Below are 17,506 nucleotides of genomic sequence, written 5' to 3'. Positions count from 1 at the left end.
ACACTGGCTGCCCATCTGCTAGCTCAGAGGGGGAGCGCAGTTCAGGGTCACTGTCTTTTCCCACGTTCTGCATTCCCAATGCGGAGACCTTCTTTTCTTTTTTATTATTGCATTCCTGTCCCTGACCACTGAGAAGGTAGGTATCCCAGCTCAGCTGTGCGCTCGCCCCCTCCTATCTCCAGATAAGCCCTGCCACTCTGCTTGGTTTGAATGTGGTTTTCTTTCTCTCTTTCTCTCAATCTTGCTCTGGTTGGTTTTTTTCCTCCTTCCTTTTCTTTATTTATTTTAGTGACTACTCATTTGTAATTTGCACTTTCTTCAAATGAGCTGCAAAGCTGTTTCCTGGTTTGTCCTTTGGTTTTCTTGACTTTCCCTGACAATTATTCTGGATCATCTTCCCTCCTTCCCACCCACCCCCACCCTGCCCTCCGTCTCCCTCTCCACCCCCAACTCCCAGCCCCAGGCTCCTCCTTTACTCTTTCTCTCTCTCATTTTGTTGTCTGAATGCATTTCTGTGTGGTTTAGCATTCCAAGTTTGTGTTCCCTTCCTGAACTGTATGCCACGGTTAAGCCAATTTAATTTCTGTTGTCTGGAGCAGCTGCTAAGCCCCTTGCCCTGCATCCCTGCCAGCCCCTGGGGCTTTGGTCACCCCATTGGCCCTCGGGGCCCACTTGGGCAATAGGCAGCAGTAGAGGGGCCTGGGTTGGGCCTCTTGGCCTCCACATCCTGGAGGAAGTTCTGGCTGAGGTCAGGCACAAGGGAAGAGGCCATCCCACCCTCTGGGGTCTGCTGGCTAACTCTGGGCTGCCATGGGTTCTTCCTTGGCAGCAGGACCAAGCTTTGGGGTAGGAGCTGCTAGGCTCTGGGGCAGCTACTGGCACCAGAGCTGGGCCTCACAGCTCTATCTTTTGGTGTGATGACAGACTAGCTTTGGGGAGTCAGCTGGCCAGAAGTAGGTGCTGGATTTAGAGGCCTACTTAGCAAAGTCTCTGTGGAGTCATTTGGCAGATGGAATGGATGCTTAGCTCATCTGCCTCCCCATGTAGGCCACTACCTGACCCAGACCAGGGCCCTCTTAACCCCCCAGTATCCTTGTGCCTTATGAATTTGAGCAGCTTAATGGGGTCCCTTGGAGCAGAATGATGCAGAAAAGACAGTCAGTAAAGGCCAAGGTCCCTCAGAGTATTGGGGCAGTACCAGGCCTAGGTCCTGAGACTTGTGACTTCCAGCTCCAGGGTTCATCTAGCCACACTGAGGGTAGTGGAGTCAGAGGAAGGCCTCCTGGGACCCCACCTCTCTACCAACTGCCTCCTTTAAACCTAGGAGCAGCTACAGAAGTTCAGTGCCCCAACCCATGGGGTCGCCTCCATCTTCAGCTTTGGAAAGAAAAGGTCCCACTATCCCCCACCCCAACCCTGGGTTTATCCCAGGGGCAGGTACTTGGAAGCTCATTCACTCAACTTGGGAGGGCAGGTGGGCAGTGGTTCTTAAGAAAGGAAGAAAGTGCTATTGGTCTTATAGCAGGGACTGTTCCAGCCTTATGGGAGAGTGGAGGCTCCATCCCTGAGGATTTCCTGCCATGCCAAGGGACCCACCAGTGGGACCTGGAACACTGAGTTAGAGGCAGTAGTTTTCTGAGCCCCTGGGGGATGCCTCTCAGATACTTTCCTATTCTTGATCTTCAGAGTACCAGGAACAGTGAGCACCTTGCTACTTGTTGTCATTGTCTTTTTCTCCTTGACCCTCAAAAACTTCTTACATGAGCAAAAGAAAATATGTCAGGTAGCAAGTGGTACCAATGAGCTCAAGGTCTCCTGGAAGCAGGAAGGTCCCTCAAAGGCAGGGAGGTCCCTCATTTGCTCATTCACATGTATGCTAAACAGACATATGCTAGCCCTTCCTCTCTGTGCCAGACCCCACCTGGGTGTCCCAGCCGGGAGAGAGGCAAGTAGGCCTGGGTGTGTGGCCCTCCTTCCCCCTCAGGCTGGAGGACTGACAAAGGTCACTCAGCATTATGAGAGGGGATAAGCCAAAGTGTGGATGAGGAGATATGCTCCACATGTAACCCCTGGAGAGAGGCCACACTGAAGGAATGGAAGGAGGTTCTGTGGGATCACAGAGGGGGCTCAGCCTGGAGGTCAAGAGAGGCCCCTGCAAGAGGCATCTAAAACTGAGGATGGAAGACCAGTAGGCATGAGCCAGGCTGGGGGGGGGGGGAGGATTGGGAGGGAGGCAGGTAGGAGGCCCAAGCAAGAGGAATAAGCATCACAAAAAGCAGGCTTCCTGGAGGAGATTTTGAGGTCTTTGGCCACCACAGTCCTTTTGGGCTATGAAATCCCATAGTATTTGGCCTTGGATCTTCCCTCAATTACTGGGAAGAATAAGACCCAGCCAAGGTGAGGACAAGTACAGCCTCTGGCAGGATTGTGGTGACTGTTTCCTGAGGCCTTCTGGAGGGAAAGGTGGAGAGGGACATGAGGTTGGCCCCATCTGCCACCCTACCCAGCAGTGCCTTGCTCCCATCCTCCAGTGTCCTGTCACCCAGAGGATACCCCATGGGGCCCAGGCATTCCTATACTGCTCCACCCCTATCAGTCTGTGAGGAGACCATGAGTCAGTGTGCTTAAAAGACCTCCCAGCCCCAACACTGGCCTGACCAGCAAAGACTCCATGGACTGCCATTTTACCAATAGGGAACCTGAGGTCCCTGGAGTTAGGTCATTTCCTTAAGGCTTCAGAACACACTTGAATCAGTCACCTTGCCAGTGACTATCATCTACAGCTATGGCAGGTCAGTAGCTTGGAGGGAAATGGGGAAAAGGCTGGATCCTAGGATGCACCAGGCAAGAAGCATCCAGGTCAGCACAGGGAACCTGGGCTAGAGGCTCAGACCTCCATGTTTGAGGCAGCACCATGATGGAAGCAGGCAGCCACTACCCAGACCCTTTGTGTTGCTAACACTCCTATCTCACTCCCAGCTTGACAGTGGGAAGGAACAGAATGGCTCCTGTCTTCCTTTCCCACTGCTGGCCCCTTCCTTTGAGTCAGAAGTAGCTGGCACAAATCTAGGTCCTGATTCCAAAGTTTAGTGCTCTGCCCACTTGCTGCTGGCTCCCCTGACCAAAGAAGCAGGCAAAGACTTCTTGAAGGAGGGGCCCAGTGACCTCTTAAGTTATGCCTAGTTATGCCTTGGCTCCCACATGGTGTCTGTTCACCTTACACTCTGACAAGAGTGTACGGGTATGGGCCAGAAGTTGCAAATATGCAGCTTCTGGAGAGTTCTTTCTTATTGGCCTCTTCTTGACAGAAAAGAATGCTAAATGCCTCAGTGCAATGCTAAATGCTCAGAAGCACTGAGGCACTGGCCATTTGCCAGGGTGGAGTGGGTATGTGTTAGTGCAGCCCAAGGGTCTTCTGGTGATGTCTACTAGAAACAGAACTGCCATCTCAGAGGGGCCATAGTTGAACAACCCAGACTCTTACTCTCCTAGTCTAGGTGAAGGGTGAGCTGGAGAGTAATTAGGAGAGTAGGGGGGCTCAAAGAACACCACAACACCAGGTGATAGCCACTCTGCCCACCTATGCCTGTTTCTGACCCAAATGGAGCAACCAGGCTCTCCCAAGAAAGGTCTTCTTGGTCCCCTGGGCTTTGGGCAGCTGCTCTCATCACTAGAGCTGGAGTTCATTGGCTGCATCAGCTGCCAGTCCTCCTAACTCCACCCCATGCCCATCCTGTTCCACCCTCTAATCTAGGCTTACAGGGAGTGGCCTGGGTACCACTTTGCCCTCAGTAGAAACTGCCCAGGGCTATGCCAAGGAAACCATTCTCCTCCCAGTGCCTGGCAGCAAGGTTGTCCTCTCATCCAAAGAGCATACCAAAGAGCTTGGTCTGTGCCACACCCTGCTTCTGGGACTCCCTAGTTGGCCCTGGCCCTGTGAAGGCATTCTTTCCTTCCTCACCAAGTGGTACTTACTGGGTGCCAAGTTCTCTGATAAAAACAGAGCTGAATCAGACACCAAATCTGTCTTTGAAGTGCACACAGTCAAGTTGGTGGTGGCGACTGGAGGGTTTGGGGAGAGGAATAGACCTATAAACAGACAAGTACAATCAGCGGCTACTAGATGGAGGTCCCAGGACAAGAGGGGGGGGTCAGCTCTGCACAGGGAGGGGCATTGGGAGGGTGGCCAAGGGCATGCAGAGAATGCTGGAATATTTTCCCTGGAAGGGACATTAGGGAAGCAAAACCCAGACCTCTCCCCTTGTGAACAGGGAAACAGGCCCAGAAGGCAGAAGTGACTTGGCCAGGGTTGCTTGGTGAGTTAGCCGCAGGCTCCCAGACTCCTGGTTCCCAGCCAGGGCCTTTTTGATGGGCCAGGTCCCCTTTCTGGTTTTCTGTATCCCCATCCTTGTGTCCTAACTCCAGTTTTTGGAAAAAACTCTATCCAGCAGTCACCCAATAGGTGCCCATTCAGGAGCCGGGCGCTGCCAGTCCTTCCTCCAGAGGCAGCACAGCCTCATCCAGGCTTAGAATGGGGTGGTTGCGTTTCTCTCTCTCTATCTCTATCTCTCTTGCATTTTTGTGAATCTAATGATGAACTTATGCTACCACACTTTTCCCTTTTCTTACACACCTTACCTACTAAAGGAGGAAGTGCCACTTTATTGGTAAGTGGACGTTAACCAAGAGGGACTTAAAATCAGAACTTAAAAAAAAAAATTAAAGAAAAGAAAAAGAAAAAAAAAAAGAAAAGAAAAGAGAGAAACAGAAAGACAGTCGGGTACTACTGACAGCTCCACAGCTCTCTGCAGGGCCGGAAAACAAAGAAATAAAAGTATTAACAGAAAACTGGCAGGTTCCCCAGGAGATGAGACATTGTTTTTGATTTTGGTATCTAATGACATTTGTGGATTTTGTTTTTTATTTCTGTTTCCTCCCTTTCTTCGGTTCAGTTTTGAATTCAGTTGTCCCCCTACCCCGTCCCCACCCCATCTGTGTGCTGTGTGACCCTCCATCCCCTCGCCACACCCCTGCGCTGGGGGCCTGGCCTGGTGGGCTGGTCCCGGCCCCCCTCCCGGTGCGGCTCTCTCTTCTCTCTGCCGGGAATCCTCCGACCCATCGGGGGGCAGTGCTAGCGGTGCCTGTCCTGGAACCCCTCCCTTCCAGCTCCCCCCCACACCGCTCCGTCCCTCTTGTGTTTTGCATGCCGAGAACCTTGCATGAGCTGCACTGTTGAGGCCAGAAGGTGGACACTCAGGAGAGGCAGAGGCAGGGCAGGCGCGGGGAACCGTGTGTGCGATGTTCCGGGACTGGCAGCCCTCGGTCCGGGCCCGGTGAAAGCCCTCTCTCCTTCTCTCCCCCCCTACCCCCACCCGCTTGCTCTCTCACCCTCACTCTCTCGCTCGTCTTGGTCTGTCCTCTTTCTGCCTCTGCTCTTGTCCTTGCTGCTGCTTCTCTCTTCTCTTCTCTTCTCTCTCTTCCTTCCCCTTCTCTTCTCTTCTTCTCTCTCTTCCTTCCCCTTCTCTTCTCTTCTCTTCTTCTCTCTCTTCCTTCTCCTTCTCTTCTCTCTCTTCTCCTCTCTCTTCCTTCTCTTCTCCTCTTCTCCTTCCCACTTGTCTGTGCACTCGCCCTCTCTCTCTCCCTGTCTCTCTGCTTCCACCTGTCTCTGCTTCGACCTCTCTGCTCTATCCCGCGTCTCTGCCGCTCTCTCTCTCCCTCTCCGCCCCTCCGCGCCCTCTCTGCCTCTCTCTCCACCAGAAGCCCAGCTCGCCCTCGCCCAGGGCCCGCGACAGGGCGGCCGCCGCCGCACCCACGCCGCCTACGCGGGGGAAGCAGAGCCCAAGCCCGCGCTCGGCGCCGTCGTCGCAGGGCCGCGGAGGCCGCGCGGCGGGCGGGGCGGCCAGGCGGCGACGGCGGCGGCGGCGGCGGCGGCGCTCGCGGTCCTCCGCGTCCGCGCCCAGACGCAGGGGCCGCCGGCGCGCCCGGCCAGCGCCTCCCCGGGGCTCATCGCGCTCGCTCAGCAGGGCCCACTCCAGCAGCGACTCGGGAAGCGGCGGCGGCGCCCCTGGCCCTGGGCCTGAGCCGGGCTCCGGCTCAGAGCGAGGCCACGACAGCCACGGGAAACGGTTAGCCCGCCCCGCTCTCAGAACTCCCCTGCACTGATATTCCCCCAGCTCCCTCCTCCACTGATCCCCTGAACTCACTGACGCCCCCGCGGAGCTCCCTCACTATCCCCACTATGGACCTTCCTTCCTCCCCTACAGATCCTGACACACACACCTCTAAACGTAGTTCTAAGTAGAGTTCTCCTCCCCCATTTTCTCCCCCCAGGGAACTCCTTTCCCTACTGATCCTGACACACCCCCAGTTTCCCTTCCCCTCGTGGACCCTCCACACCACTCCCACACCACGGAATGTCTGTCCGTCTCCCGTGGAATTCTCCTTTTCCCACTGATTACTCCAGTCACGGGACATTCTCTCCCCTACTGGGCTTCCCTCTTCACTGATCACTCTCCCCATTCCACTAGCGCCCTTCCTCCACTGAGACCCCCCCCAAACCTTCCCCTTACCAAGCTCCTCTTGCACTGATTGCCCAGTCAGTGCTCTCTCCCGTCACCGAGCACTTTCCCCACCCACACACACCGGGGCCCTCCCTGGCCCCCCCGCCCCAGACCTCTCTCCTCCTGGATGCCACTTATGGGGTCGCTGAACAACCCCCCACCTTCTTCCCTACTCTCCTCCAGGGCGAAGGAGCGGCCCCCGCGTGCACGGCCTGCTAGCACCTCTACGTCCCCAGGAGCACACTGCAGGCGTGGCGGCGCCGAGGGGAAGAGCTCTTCGCGCAGCCCAGGCCCCCACCCACGTTCTTGGAGCTCCAGCCGCTCGCCCTCCAAATCCCGCTCTCGGTCCCCGGAGAAGAGACCCCGCAGCGCCAGCCGCTCGTCGTCGCCCAAGAAAACCCTAGGCCGGTGAGTGCCCGTCCGCCCGCCCCACCGACGCCTGGGACCGCGTCGAGGAGCCGGCTGCAGGGCTGGGCGACCAGGCCGCGTGTTCACCAGAGACTGCCCCCCGCAGGGACAAGGATAGCGAGGGCCGCGCGAGACACGCCGAGGCCGAGGCCGCCCGCTCACGGCGCCGCTCCCGCAGCTATTCGCCCATACGCAAGCGGCGCCGGGACTCGCCCAGCTTCATGGAGCCACGGCGCATTACCAGGTATGCAGGGGCCTGGGGGCCTGCGGGGACGCAGGGCTGGGGCTGCAGGCCTGGCTTGGTACGGAGACCTCGGCCCCGGGGGCCCTTCTTGGACGACCGACTGAAGCTGGCCTGCGCAAAGGGAGGGAGAGCTGAAGGGGAGCAGGTGGGTTCCCTGCCCAGCGGGAGCCTCAAGGCTCACTGAGGATGGGGCTGGAACTGGAGGTGCAAGGTCGTGTGAATGGTCAGAGAGAGAGGTGGCATAGGCCTCAGAAGGCAAAGGCCCCCGGTGGGGGCCTAAGGGCCCATGGAGGGGACAGGGGTCTGCACTTGGGTCTGGGTGGGCAGCAGCAGGCATGAAGTTCAGCTCTGGAAGATTCCAGCCACCCCTCTGGAGCCCTGCCCTTCCCCCCACATCCATCTCTGGACAATGATGTCTCCTTTTCTCCTTCATCTCAAGGTCCAGCCTGCTGAGTGGCCTGTGGCCAGCCTGGGGGCCAGGTGGACCCCTCTCCACAGGCTGCCGTGGAGATGCCCATGTGAGCTGGTCTGGCTCCGGTCAGCTGTCCGTCTGTCTGCCTCTCCTTTTCTCACTAACTGGGGGAATTGGAGGAGGGGGCACAGCAGTCTGGTCTCTGGGGCAGCACTCAGAGGAACCTGTCCCTCCACTGCCCCACACAGCCCAGAGTGCAGCTGATGTGGCAAAAACCATGATCAGGGCTTCTCTGCTAGGACTTGAGGGGGCTGGGCCTGGGTTTCTTGGCAAGATTATGGTCTGCCTTTGTGGAAATCACCCTGAAGCCCTGGATTAACAGCACAGGGAGTGGAGAGCCACAGGCAAAGTTCCAAGCCCAGCTCTGCCACTGCCTTGTTGGGCAGCCTTGGAAGATCTGTGTGCCTCTCTGGGTCCTGGTTGCTGCATCTGTACACTAAGCAGGGCACCCTGAGCATCTTTTCAGCTCCTGCAGAGTATGATCCTCAAACTGGTCCTTCCCAGTCCTTGGTGATCCAGGTCACTGAGGGAGGAAAGGGCCTTGCCTCTTCCCCTCATCCCAGAGTTTAAGGACAGACCACCAGGCTTGGGATGTGCCCCAGACAGTTCACAGACCCCAACCACAGGCTGGGGTCCTAAGATGGCCAAACCCACCCCCAAAACTTTCTACCTGGCACCTACTCAGCCGCTCTCCCAAGCTGCCTCCTCCTCCCACTAATGCACACCTATTTTCTTCCTCAGAATTAACCCTGACATGGGGCATTGTTGCCCCCTTAACCACTGTCTTCTCTTTTCTTTGGGTTGTAGCCTCCTGCTTCACACTAACTCTGGGCCACTGGGAGGTAGCTGAGTGTAGACTGGGGCCAGCGGGACTGGGCCAGCTTCGGGCACCAGCAGCAGTGGCCAGGGGTCCCCTCCTTGTTCCTTTTGAGGGACCTAAGAAACCAAAATCCTTGATTACCTGAGGGATAGGCAAACAGAGAAACAGGGCTGGGCTGTCTTCATAGACACTTCCATGCAAAGAGGCCACTGTTTAGCTTGCTTGATGTGAGGCCATCATATTTATAAGTTTTATTCATTCAACAAATATTTATCAGTAGAAACTCAGATTAGGAAAGTTTGGGCTCCTTTCTCTGCAGACAGGTGAGGAAAAACAAAATGATCAATATGGAATTGGCAAGTGACACTGACTCAAATTCTGTAAGCCTAGGACTCAGAGGAAACTGAGGCAGGAAGCACTGGCCACTGCTGGGATGGGGCTTGGAGCCTAAGTGAGGGCCCAGGATGGGCAGAGCTCCTGGCCAAGGATGGTCTATAATCCACTTTTCCTCCCGGCAGTGCTCGAAAGCGTCCTATCCCATACTACCGGCCCAGTCCCTCCTCTTCCTCCAGCTGCCTGAGCAGCGACTACTCAAGCCGGAGTCACAGCCGCAGCCCCAGCCCTGGCCACAGCCACGGAAGCTACAGCAGTCGCAGTCATGGGACCCGCAGCCGTACACGCAGCCCATCCCGGACCCCCAGTCCCAGCTATCATAGCCGGAGCAGCTCTGAGAGTGGGGGCTTCTGAGCCCACAGACCCAGCTTTGTGCCCCCCTGGCACAGGGAGAGGCAAGGGGCAAGTCCTAGGACCACAAGGTGAAGGGGGACTGCACCACACACACCCCCCATGGCTACAAAGAGGCCCTGGGGCCAGTGCATGGGCAGATGGGACAAGAGAAGGCTTTGAGGGTGGGCGCCCTGTGGACAAGGAGCATCCAGATTGTGCTCCTTCTAAAGGGTATCCACCCCCACCTCCTGCCTACCCACCATGTCCAAGGAACAAAGAGCCGTTGCGAACACAGGGACTACCCTGTCCCCCTTCCTGCTTGATGCCAGCTCTCCAAGCTGGGGACTGCTGCTGGCAGGTGGCATGAGAGTCCATATCCTGCTATCACTTCACCTCAGTTCAGTGTACCCAGGGACACCTTAAAAGGTGCCAGACCTGGGAGCCTCCCCTCCCCACTTCCAACTCTGCAGAACCCTCTATTCCCATCACTGGGAGGATGAGGAGATGGTACAGCAGGCAGGATCTAAGCTTGACAGCAGGAAGAATGACCTAACCCTGGTGTACCACCAGCCATGCTGGGGAGCTGGATCCTTCTGAGCTGGCTGCAGGAGGACCCTGACTGAGGGTTGGTGCTGGTCCCACACCCTCCCCAAGCCCTTCCTCTGGCCCAGGAGAACCCTGATGGGTGGCCCCCAAACTCCAGCCTGGGAATCCAGGGAGCTCACTTTTGGTCCCACCTCTCCAGGCCAAGCTCTCCCCTCCAGTCCTCACCCCATGCCCTGGGCCAAGGCCACAGGGCCAGGCCTTCTGCATGGCAAGATGGGAGGGATACAGTGTCATTTGCATCTGACAAAAGGGGTTCATTCAAAATGGATAGATGGAGGTGAGAAAAGAGAAAAAAAGCAATGCAGTCCAGTGACCAAGTAGGCTCAGGGGAGCAGGAAGAGAGGGGTACAGGTCAGCAGCACCCCAGCCCCATCAGAGAGAGCAGCCTGTACAGGGGTCTGGTACTTGGACCCAATGGCAGCCAAGGGTCACAGACACAGAGGCTTGCCTGAGGCTGCACCTCACCTCCTCCTGGGGTTTAGTGGAGCCAAAGTCAGCCCAGGCTCCCCATGGAAGGAGTGGTATAGCCCTTGGAAAGGAGGGGAGGGTCTAGGCTGAGGGCCTTGGCCTGGAGCACTGAAGCAGAAGCAGTGCCTCCTTCCTCTCCTGCTGCTCCCAGCCCCCTCCTCCTGGGGCCCTCAGGGATCTCACAAAGTCTTCCTTGGCCCAGCTGGGCAGATGCCCTGGGCTCTGGGGTGGGGGGGCTGGAGTCTGGTCCGGGTTCCGTATATTCCGCAGTGCGGATAGAAATTGAACTCTAATAAAACCCTCGGTGCCCGGATAACAGGTGATAAGACCAGGACTCTGTGAATGTGGTCACCTGGGGAGACTAAGGAGGGTGGGGGTCCTAGGGTTCTTCCTTCTAAGGAATAAAAGGTGGGGGCTCCTTGAGACCCCAAAGAGAAGAGCTGGCACAGAGGAACAGGGCCCAGGGTGTCCATCCCCCACTAAAGCCTTCCAGTGGTCCAGTGGGGAAGAAAACAGAGACCCAAGGAGACCTTCCTCCTAGCCTAGTTTCAGTGGTGTCCCAGGAACAAGGTAGAGGGAGGAGGCCCAGGGCAGACACACAGAGGACCTCACTATATGGTGGCCTGTTCCAGAGTGTCCAGAACATAGCTGTGAGCCCTTGGGTGTGAATCCTGGCACTTCTCAGCTGTCTGACTCACAGGACTAAAATAGAGTAGAAATGAAATATTGGCAGGTGATATAGGTCTGGATTCAAAAGATGACCACTTAGAGAAAACACCAAGTGCCTAGCCCTGGCTAGGCACTAGGAGAGAGTCTGCCTTACAATACTGGATTTCCTCTTTTTGTTTCTTAGAGACAAGGTCTCACTGTATCACCCAAGCTGATCTTGAACCTGCCTCAGCCTCCCAAGTAGCTGGGATGATGGGCTCAAGCCCCTGTGCCCAGCTTCCCTTTGTATTTCTTTCTTTTATTAGATCTAAAGAAATACACAAAATCTCCTCTTCCTTGCCTTCTTTCTTCTCTCCTTCTTTTCCTCTTTCTTATTCTTTTCCTTTTCTTAGAGTGGTGGATTGTAACCTTGTATTTCCCTTCTTGTTTTATTTTAAAATGTGTCCTTTGAGAATCTGATGAAGGCTGAGAACCCTTTTACCAAAACATTGTGCACATGCCCATGATTTGGCGGGTAGCATAGGATCTTATGTGCCCTCTAAAGCTCTTTGGGGCCCTCGGGGTTCCACCTGTGCTGAGAGTGCAGACAACATGGCCCAGGCTTTCCTCTCTGTGAGAGCCATAACCTGGGAGGTGGCCTCTGTCCGGTCCCCAGAGCCTGGGGCTGTGCCTGCACACAACCGCTTTCCAGTTTCTCTTCCCCCAAACTAGAAGTGGCACCTAAAATGGCTTCTGGCCACTGGCTCTATTTCTGGAAGCTGTTGAAAGAAGCCCTGGTGATCTCTTTAACCTTTTAGACAAGTTCAGCAAAACTGGGCTCAGGCAAGGGGTTGGAGCTACAGAAGGGCACATTTGGCCTTGCTCTGGACATGCCATCTCCTGGGGAGCACGAAACACACCCAAAGGCTGGCATGAAGTTCAGCCTGTCACACTGAGCCTGGCATTGGCCTTAGGAGCTGCTGCCTAGCTGCACTGTCCCCCACACCCCAGCACCTTCCCTTACTGCCCAGCCCAACAGGCTACCTCTTCTGCACCCACAGTGAGGCTACCCCAAGACAGGACTTCCTTTCTCTCTCAGCTCAGCTCCTGGTCGCCCAGCCACCACACTGACCCTCTTGCCCTCTCCAGTCCCTCCTGCTATTTCTAACTTGTAAATCTAACCATTCCCTCACTTATCTCACAAGTACTTATTGAGTATCTTCCATGTGCCCAGCACAGCTCTGGGCTCAGAGGACACAGTATTAAATGAATGAAACAATTCCTGTGGACCCTGTGTCCTGTGACCATGTCCACTCCCTCATGGGCCTTGGAAGGCTGTCGGAAGGCTGGAATTTGCCATCCCTGGCTCCTGTTGGCTCTCCAAGCTTATCTCCCATCACTGCACTTGACTCTAGGACATCCCTGCCCAGCTGGACCCTGTTTGCACCTTTGCCACCTCCACAGGCTCAGGTGGGCTCTCCCAACCAGCTACCTCCTATTCCATGGCGGCTTCCTGATCTCCCGCTGGGCTGAACCCTTTCCCTGGCTTCCTCTGAGAGCCTGTGCTTTAAGGCTGCTCTTGTTCCAGTCATTTCATTGTTAGCACGTCTCTCCCCAAAGCTCTGAGCTTCTGGAGGCCAGGCCATGTCTACTTTACCTCTGCATCCCCCAAATAGGCCCCTTTGAAATGTTTGTTGAATGAGTAAATGAGTGAAAGAGGGAGCCAGGGGATGAACAGTTCCAGAAACCTGGCGGAGTGAGGTGGAAGGGTGGGACCAGAGGCCTGGCGTGGTGTTGGCAAGAAGACACGAGAGGGCGACAGAGAGTGAGGATGCCAAAATTAACATGCCTGGACTGAATCCTGCTGCCTCAGGAAGAGTCTGTCCCAGCCTGGAATCCTCAAGCCCACATGCTCAGCACCCTCCCTGGCTACTTGGGGAAGGGGAACCCATTACCCAGGGAAGGGTGAGGAGGGCACCAGGCCCCTGGGCCTTCCCACAGACTGAACTCTGCTCTGGGGAAAGGGAAAAATACCAGGAAGGCAGGTAGGAAAACAGGAAACGCCAATCCCACAATAGGGGAGCAAGAAATGGGGGTGGGGGGAACTTTCCCCAAGATGTGGGCATTTCTCACCCAAGAATCCTGAGCCTGGAGCATGCTTTTCTGGCTTGGTCCTCTCGTGGTTCCCAGGGAAGCACCACTCTGTTCCTAACACATTGCAGCTGGGAGGTCATACAGGGCTTTCTGTTTCCTGTTTTCCTAGCTGTATTTTCCCCTTGCTCCTCAATCAGTTTCCTACGGCCCCACAAAACTACAGTGCATATGCCCAGTTTGGGTATCTCAGCCAATATCCCCCCTCCTCTCTAAGATGCTTTTGGAAGCGCCCTGGCCTCCTGCCTGCCTTTCTCAGCTGAGGGAGTATTCAGCAAATTGGCCCTATGACCAAGCACCTACATATCATCTCAGGAGACAAAGAACATGGGATGTCCTCCCCTCAGGGCTTCCCACCTTCGCCACCACCACCTGCTTTCTGGGGCTTCCAAATCCATCTCAAGACAGGAACCTCCATCTCCTGAAGGTCCAGAGGACTTCTGTCCCTGTCTACCCCTTTTCTTCATCATACTCTGATTTTTAAAGCAGCCCTAAGTCACACCTAGGCTTAGCTGGCTGACAGGAGGGGATGTCCACATCTCAAGTCTGGTGAGTGTCCCCAGATCCTTTCCTCCCCTGTCTCCACTGTTATAAGAAAAAAAATTATTCAATGACATTTGTTAAAGCATGGTAAGGAAGATTTCATTCAGGACCAGCATAATAAGTACATGGACCACTGCAATTGGGATTTTGCAGTGGGGGAATGAGATTAGACTCAACTCCAAATATAGCATGGGCAGGTGGGAATTTATAGCGAATGAGCAGGGGCAGTCAGTGGGTAGGAAATGACTAAAGGATCACATCAGGGGTAAGGGGGATTCTGGCTAAGCCTACCTAGCAGGATTCTAGCTAAAAGCAGGCCAGGGTGACCACACACACCCCTGGGGATGGAGGAGGATGAGGAACCCAATCAGATTTCAAGGGTGATCAGATCTGGAAGGTGATCAGGTCTCAGGGTGAGGGGTTCTTGATAAACCAACTTAGCAAAACTCTTGCTAAAACTGGATTTAGCAAGGAAGTACCTAGAGGCACCTAGGAAGAGGGTCTGGAGCCTAACTAAAATTTGGTTAAGCAGAGAACCTGTCACCACCACCTGAGCATTTAGGCTCAGGATGAGGTAATGCAGGGACCCCAGGGAGGAGGGGAAGAGTGAGGGAGGAATTGTTGATTCATGGCCCTGGAAGGAGCTTTACAGAACATCCAGTCCGACGGTCTCATTGTACAGAAGCAGAAGATGAGTCACAGGAGCCAGCTACTGGCCAAGATTGTTAAATCAAAGACATCCAGGTCCCCAGACTCCCCAGCTAGACAGATTCTTTCTGCTGGACAGCCAGAGTGGGAGAAGCTGGAGGATGTCCCCTTTCAGCAGTGATGGGGGGGTGGGGTAGCCCCTGAGGCCCACCAGAAACCAGAGGTCTAAGGAGTGGGGCAGGTTGGACATGGGTTTTTAGAAACAGATTCCCAGAGAGGCAGTGTCTAGACATTTCCAGAAAGACCCGGGGCCCCCACACCATTCTCTCTAATTATGGCTGCTGCCTACATTTTCAGTTCCCAGCAGGCCTGGGGGCTGGTGCAATCTATCAACTGTCAAGCCTCTCTGGGAAGCTTGGGCAGCTGCCAGAAGACTCTTGCACTTTCTCTGAGACTAGGCCAACAAGGGAGGGGCTGGTTCAGCCACAGTTGGCAGAGGCTTGCCCAGGGTGTTGGCTGGGCTGGCCAAAGCTTGGCACAGTGTGAGGAGAGGAGGCTAGTCTTGGGGATGCAGCAGAGCACCCCAGACTTTGGGGTTAGGGATGAGGGAGGGACCCTCTGATGATGGATTTCCCAGAATCTGCAGTGGGCAGTGAAAGGTGGGTGGGGCCGCTCCACGCCTGTAGCTCAAGCGGCTAAGGTGCCAGCCACATATACTGGAGCTGGCGGGTTCGAATCCAGCCCAGGCCTGCCAAACAACAATGACAACTACATCCAAAAAATAGCCAGGCATTGTGGCAGGCACTTGTAACCCCAGCTACTCTGGAGGCTGAGGCAAGAGAATCACTTAAGCCCTGGAGTTGGAGATTGCTGTGAGCTGTGACACCACGGCATTCTATAGCTTGAGGCAACAGCTTGAGACTCTGTCTCCAAAAAAAGAAAAAAAAAATGAAAGAAAAAATGGTGAGTGGGCTATGACCTGTGCCCTGTACCCCATAGCTTCTAGGAAATCTCTGAGGGTAGAGATGTTCTCTTTATACCAGAAAAAAACATCTCTGGCAGCAGCTTAGTGCCTAGGATGCCAAAGCCAATCGTAGATTGTCAAAAAATGGCTGGGCTGGTGGGCAAGAGGGAGCTGCCATCCAGCCCTTGCTCTGTTTGCAAAGCTCAGATGCCGGGAAAGGAGTGCAGCCTCCCAAAGGAAGGGCACTGGGCAGGGCTGGAAGGGACCTCAGAGGACCTGGCCCAACCCTTCCTGCCCTGACAGGGACTCTCAGCTGTGCTCCTGCTCCTATGGCCCAGAACCCCACAGGCCTTCCTGAACTGGGAAGTGTCCCCCTTGCAGAAGGGAGAACAGGAATCTTGAGCCCCTTACCAGGTTTGTGATCTTGGGGAAAGTCTGACCCTCTGTGTTCTCATTTGAAAAAAATAGGACTCTGATTAAATACTGTGATGTTTGGGCCAACATGGTGGTTCATGCCTGCAATCCCAACACTCTGGGAGGCTGAAGCAGGTGGCTCACCTAAGCTCAGGAGTTCAAGACCAGCCTGAGCAAGAGCAAGATCCCATCTCTACTAAAAATAGAAAAACTAGCTGGGTGTTGTGGCAGACGCCTGTAGTCCTAGCTACTCAGGAGCCTGAGACAAGAGGATGGCTTGAGCCCAAGAATTTGAGGGTGCTGTGAGCTAGGCTGATGCCGTGGCACTCTAGCCTGGGCAACAGAGTAAACCACTGGCTCCAAAAAAAAAAAAAAAAAAAAAGGTACTGTGATGTTCTATAAAGCACTATGTTTGAGTAATTCTCATTATTCTGAGTCTCAGTAGTGGCACTCACTGAGTATCAGGCTGACCACATGCCCGCAGATGGGCAGGGGTCTTGTTAGCCCTGTTTTGCAGATGAGGACATGCAGGCTTGGAGAGGTTACCAGGTTAGTGAACAGCAGCTCCCAGATCCCAACCCAGACCTATCTGACCTCAAAACCTAGTCTCTTTCCCACTGCTCCCCCATTCTCATCTCCATGCTGCCCAGAGCCATGCAGGTCCCCTCCCTTGATTGGCTGGGTGATCTAAGAGTTGTCCCTCAAGAACTGATCCCTTGAAGATGAATATGAATTCTGAGTGAGAGAGCAGGGCACCTTGAGTTGCAAAACCTCTCTTTGTGTGGGCAGTAGAGATGTACCCGCCCTGCCCTGGTTTCAGGCAAGATGAAGGGAGTTATGAAGGAGCTGTATCTATAAAGTGCAGGCACTCTGACAGAAAGCCCCCACCCAGAGCATGGCTGGGCCTGGCAGGGCCACACTTGAAAGCATTCGTGACCACACTTAACAACTCCTTCTGGGGTGGGGCACCCTGGGCTCCAGTCTGGGCCTAGATGGGCAGGTAGAGTTAGATAAAAGCCCTCCCTGGCTCCTGACCTCACCTTGACTTTATAGAACTGGGGATAGGGGTGGGTGTGGAGTGCTGAAACCTGTGGGAGGTGGGGAGTGGTCAGCCAGGAGCTCCCAACTGAGACCCACTGGGCTTATGACATGACCCAGCATGGAGGTGGGGCAGAAAGCCCCAGGAGGTCAGAGGCCTTGCTAGGGGAGAGCTCATATTCATGGCCCCCTGATGGGGAACAAGTGGGTCAGAAAGAGAGCCATTTATGAATCCTCTCAAAAAAGAAACTGAGGCTCAGAGAGGGGATTGGACTTGCTGGTACCCATAATTCATCAAGATGAGTGGCCTGCAGTATGGCTTCCAGCCCTACAAGTTGTCCCTGGAGTCTGGGCCTGGGCAGGGCTGAGGGCTCATGCATGGCCTTGGCTCCCGGTAGAACTGACAGGAGTAGAACCGCAGCCCCAGGACAAGGACAGCAAACAGAGTGGGACTGGGAAAGAGAGGAAGTGACAGCCCTGGGGACTAGAGCAGCAAGAGATTGGCTCTGCTTGTTTTCCTGGGGACAGTGACTGGTCACTTAATCTTTGTAGGCCTCAGCTTCTTTGTCTAAAATCTAGGGATAAGCCGGGCACAGTGGCTCACGCCTGTAATCCTAGCACTCTGGGAGACTGAGGTGGGTGGATTGCTTGAGTTCACGAGTTCAAGACCAGGCCTGAGCTGGCTTGGCGCCTATAGCTCAACCGGCTAAGGCACCAGCCACGTACACCTAAGGTGGCGGGTTCGAATCCCCAGCCCGGACCCGCCAAACAACAATGACGGCTGCAACCAAAAAAT

General features: G+C 55.0%; 1 protein-coding gene across 1 annotated transcript in view; it reads left to right on the top strand.

Annotated features, from left to right (window-relative positions):
- The window catches only part of SRRM3 (serine/arginine repetitive matrix 3), a 34,888-nt gene extending 25,637 nt beyond the window's left edge, over nt 1-9,251 (top strand). The window contains exons 11-14 of the mRNA XM_023515698.1: nt 5,758-6,125; nt 6,744-6,968; nt 7,075-7,212; nt 9,023-9,251. Coding sequence (XP_023371466.1) covers nt 5,758-6,125; nt 6,744-6,968; nt 7,075-7,212; nt 9,023-9,251 — 960 coding nt within the window. The remainder of the gene's footprint in view (nt 1-5,757; nt 6,126-6,743; nt 6,969-7,074; nt 7,213-9,022) is intronic.
- The last annotated feature ends 8,255 nt before the right edge of the window (nt 9,252-17,506 follow it).

This window comes from Otolemur garnettii, unplaced genomic scaffold (genome assembly GCF_000181295.1).
Source record: "Otolemur garnettii isolate 467f Iridium unplaced genomic scaffold, OtoGar3 scaffold00077, whole genome shotgun sequence".
NCBI classification, from domain to species: domain Eukaryota; kingdom Metazoa; phylum Chordata; class Mammalia; order Primates; family Galagidae; genus Otolemur; species Otolemur garnettii.
Note: the sequence above shows the minus strand (reverse complement) of the source record. Positions and strands in the feature narration are given on the sequence as shown.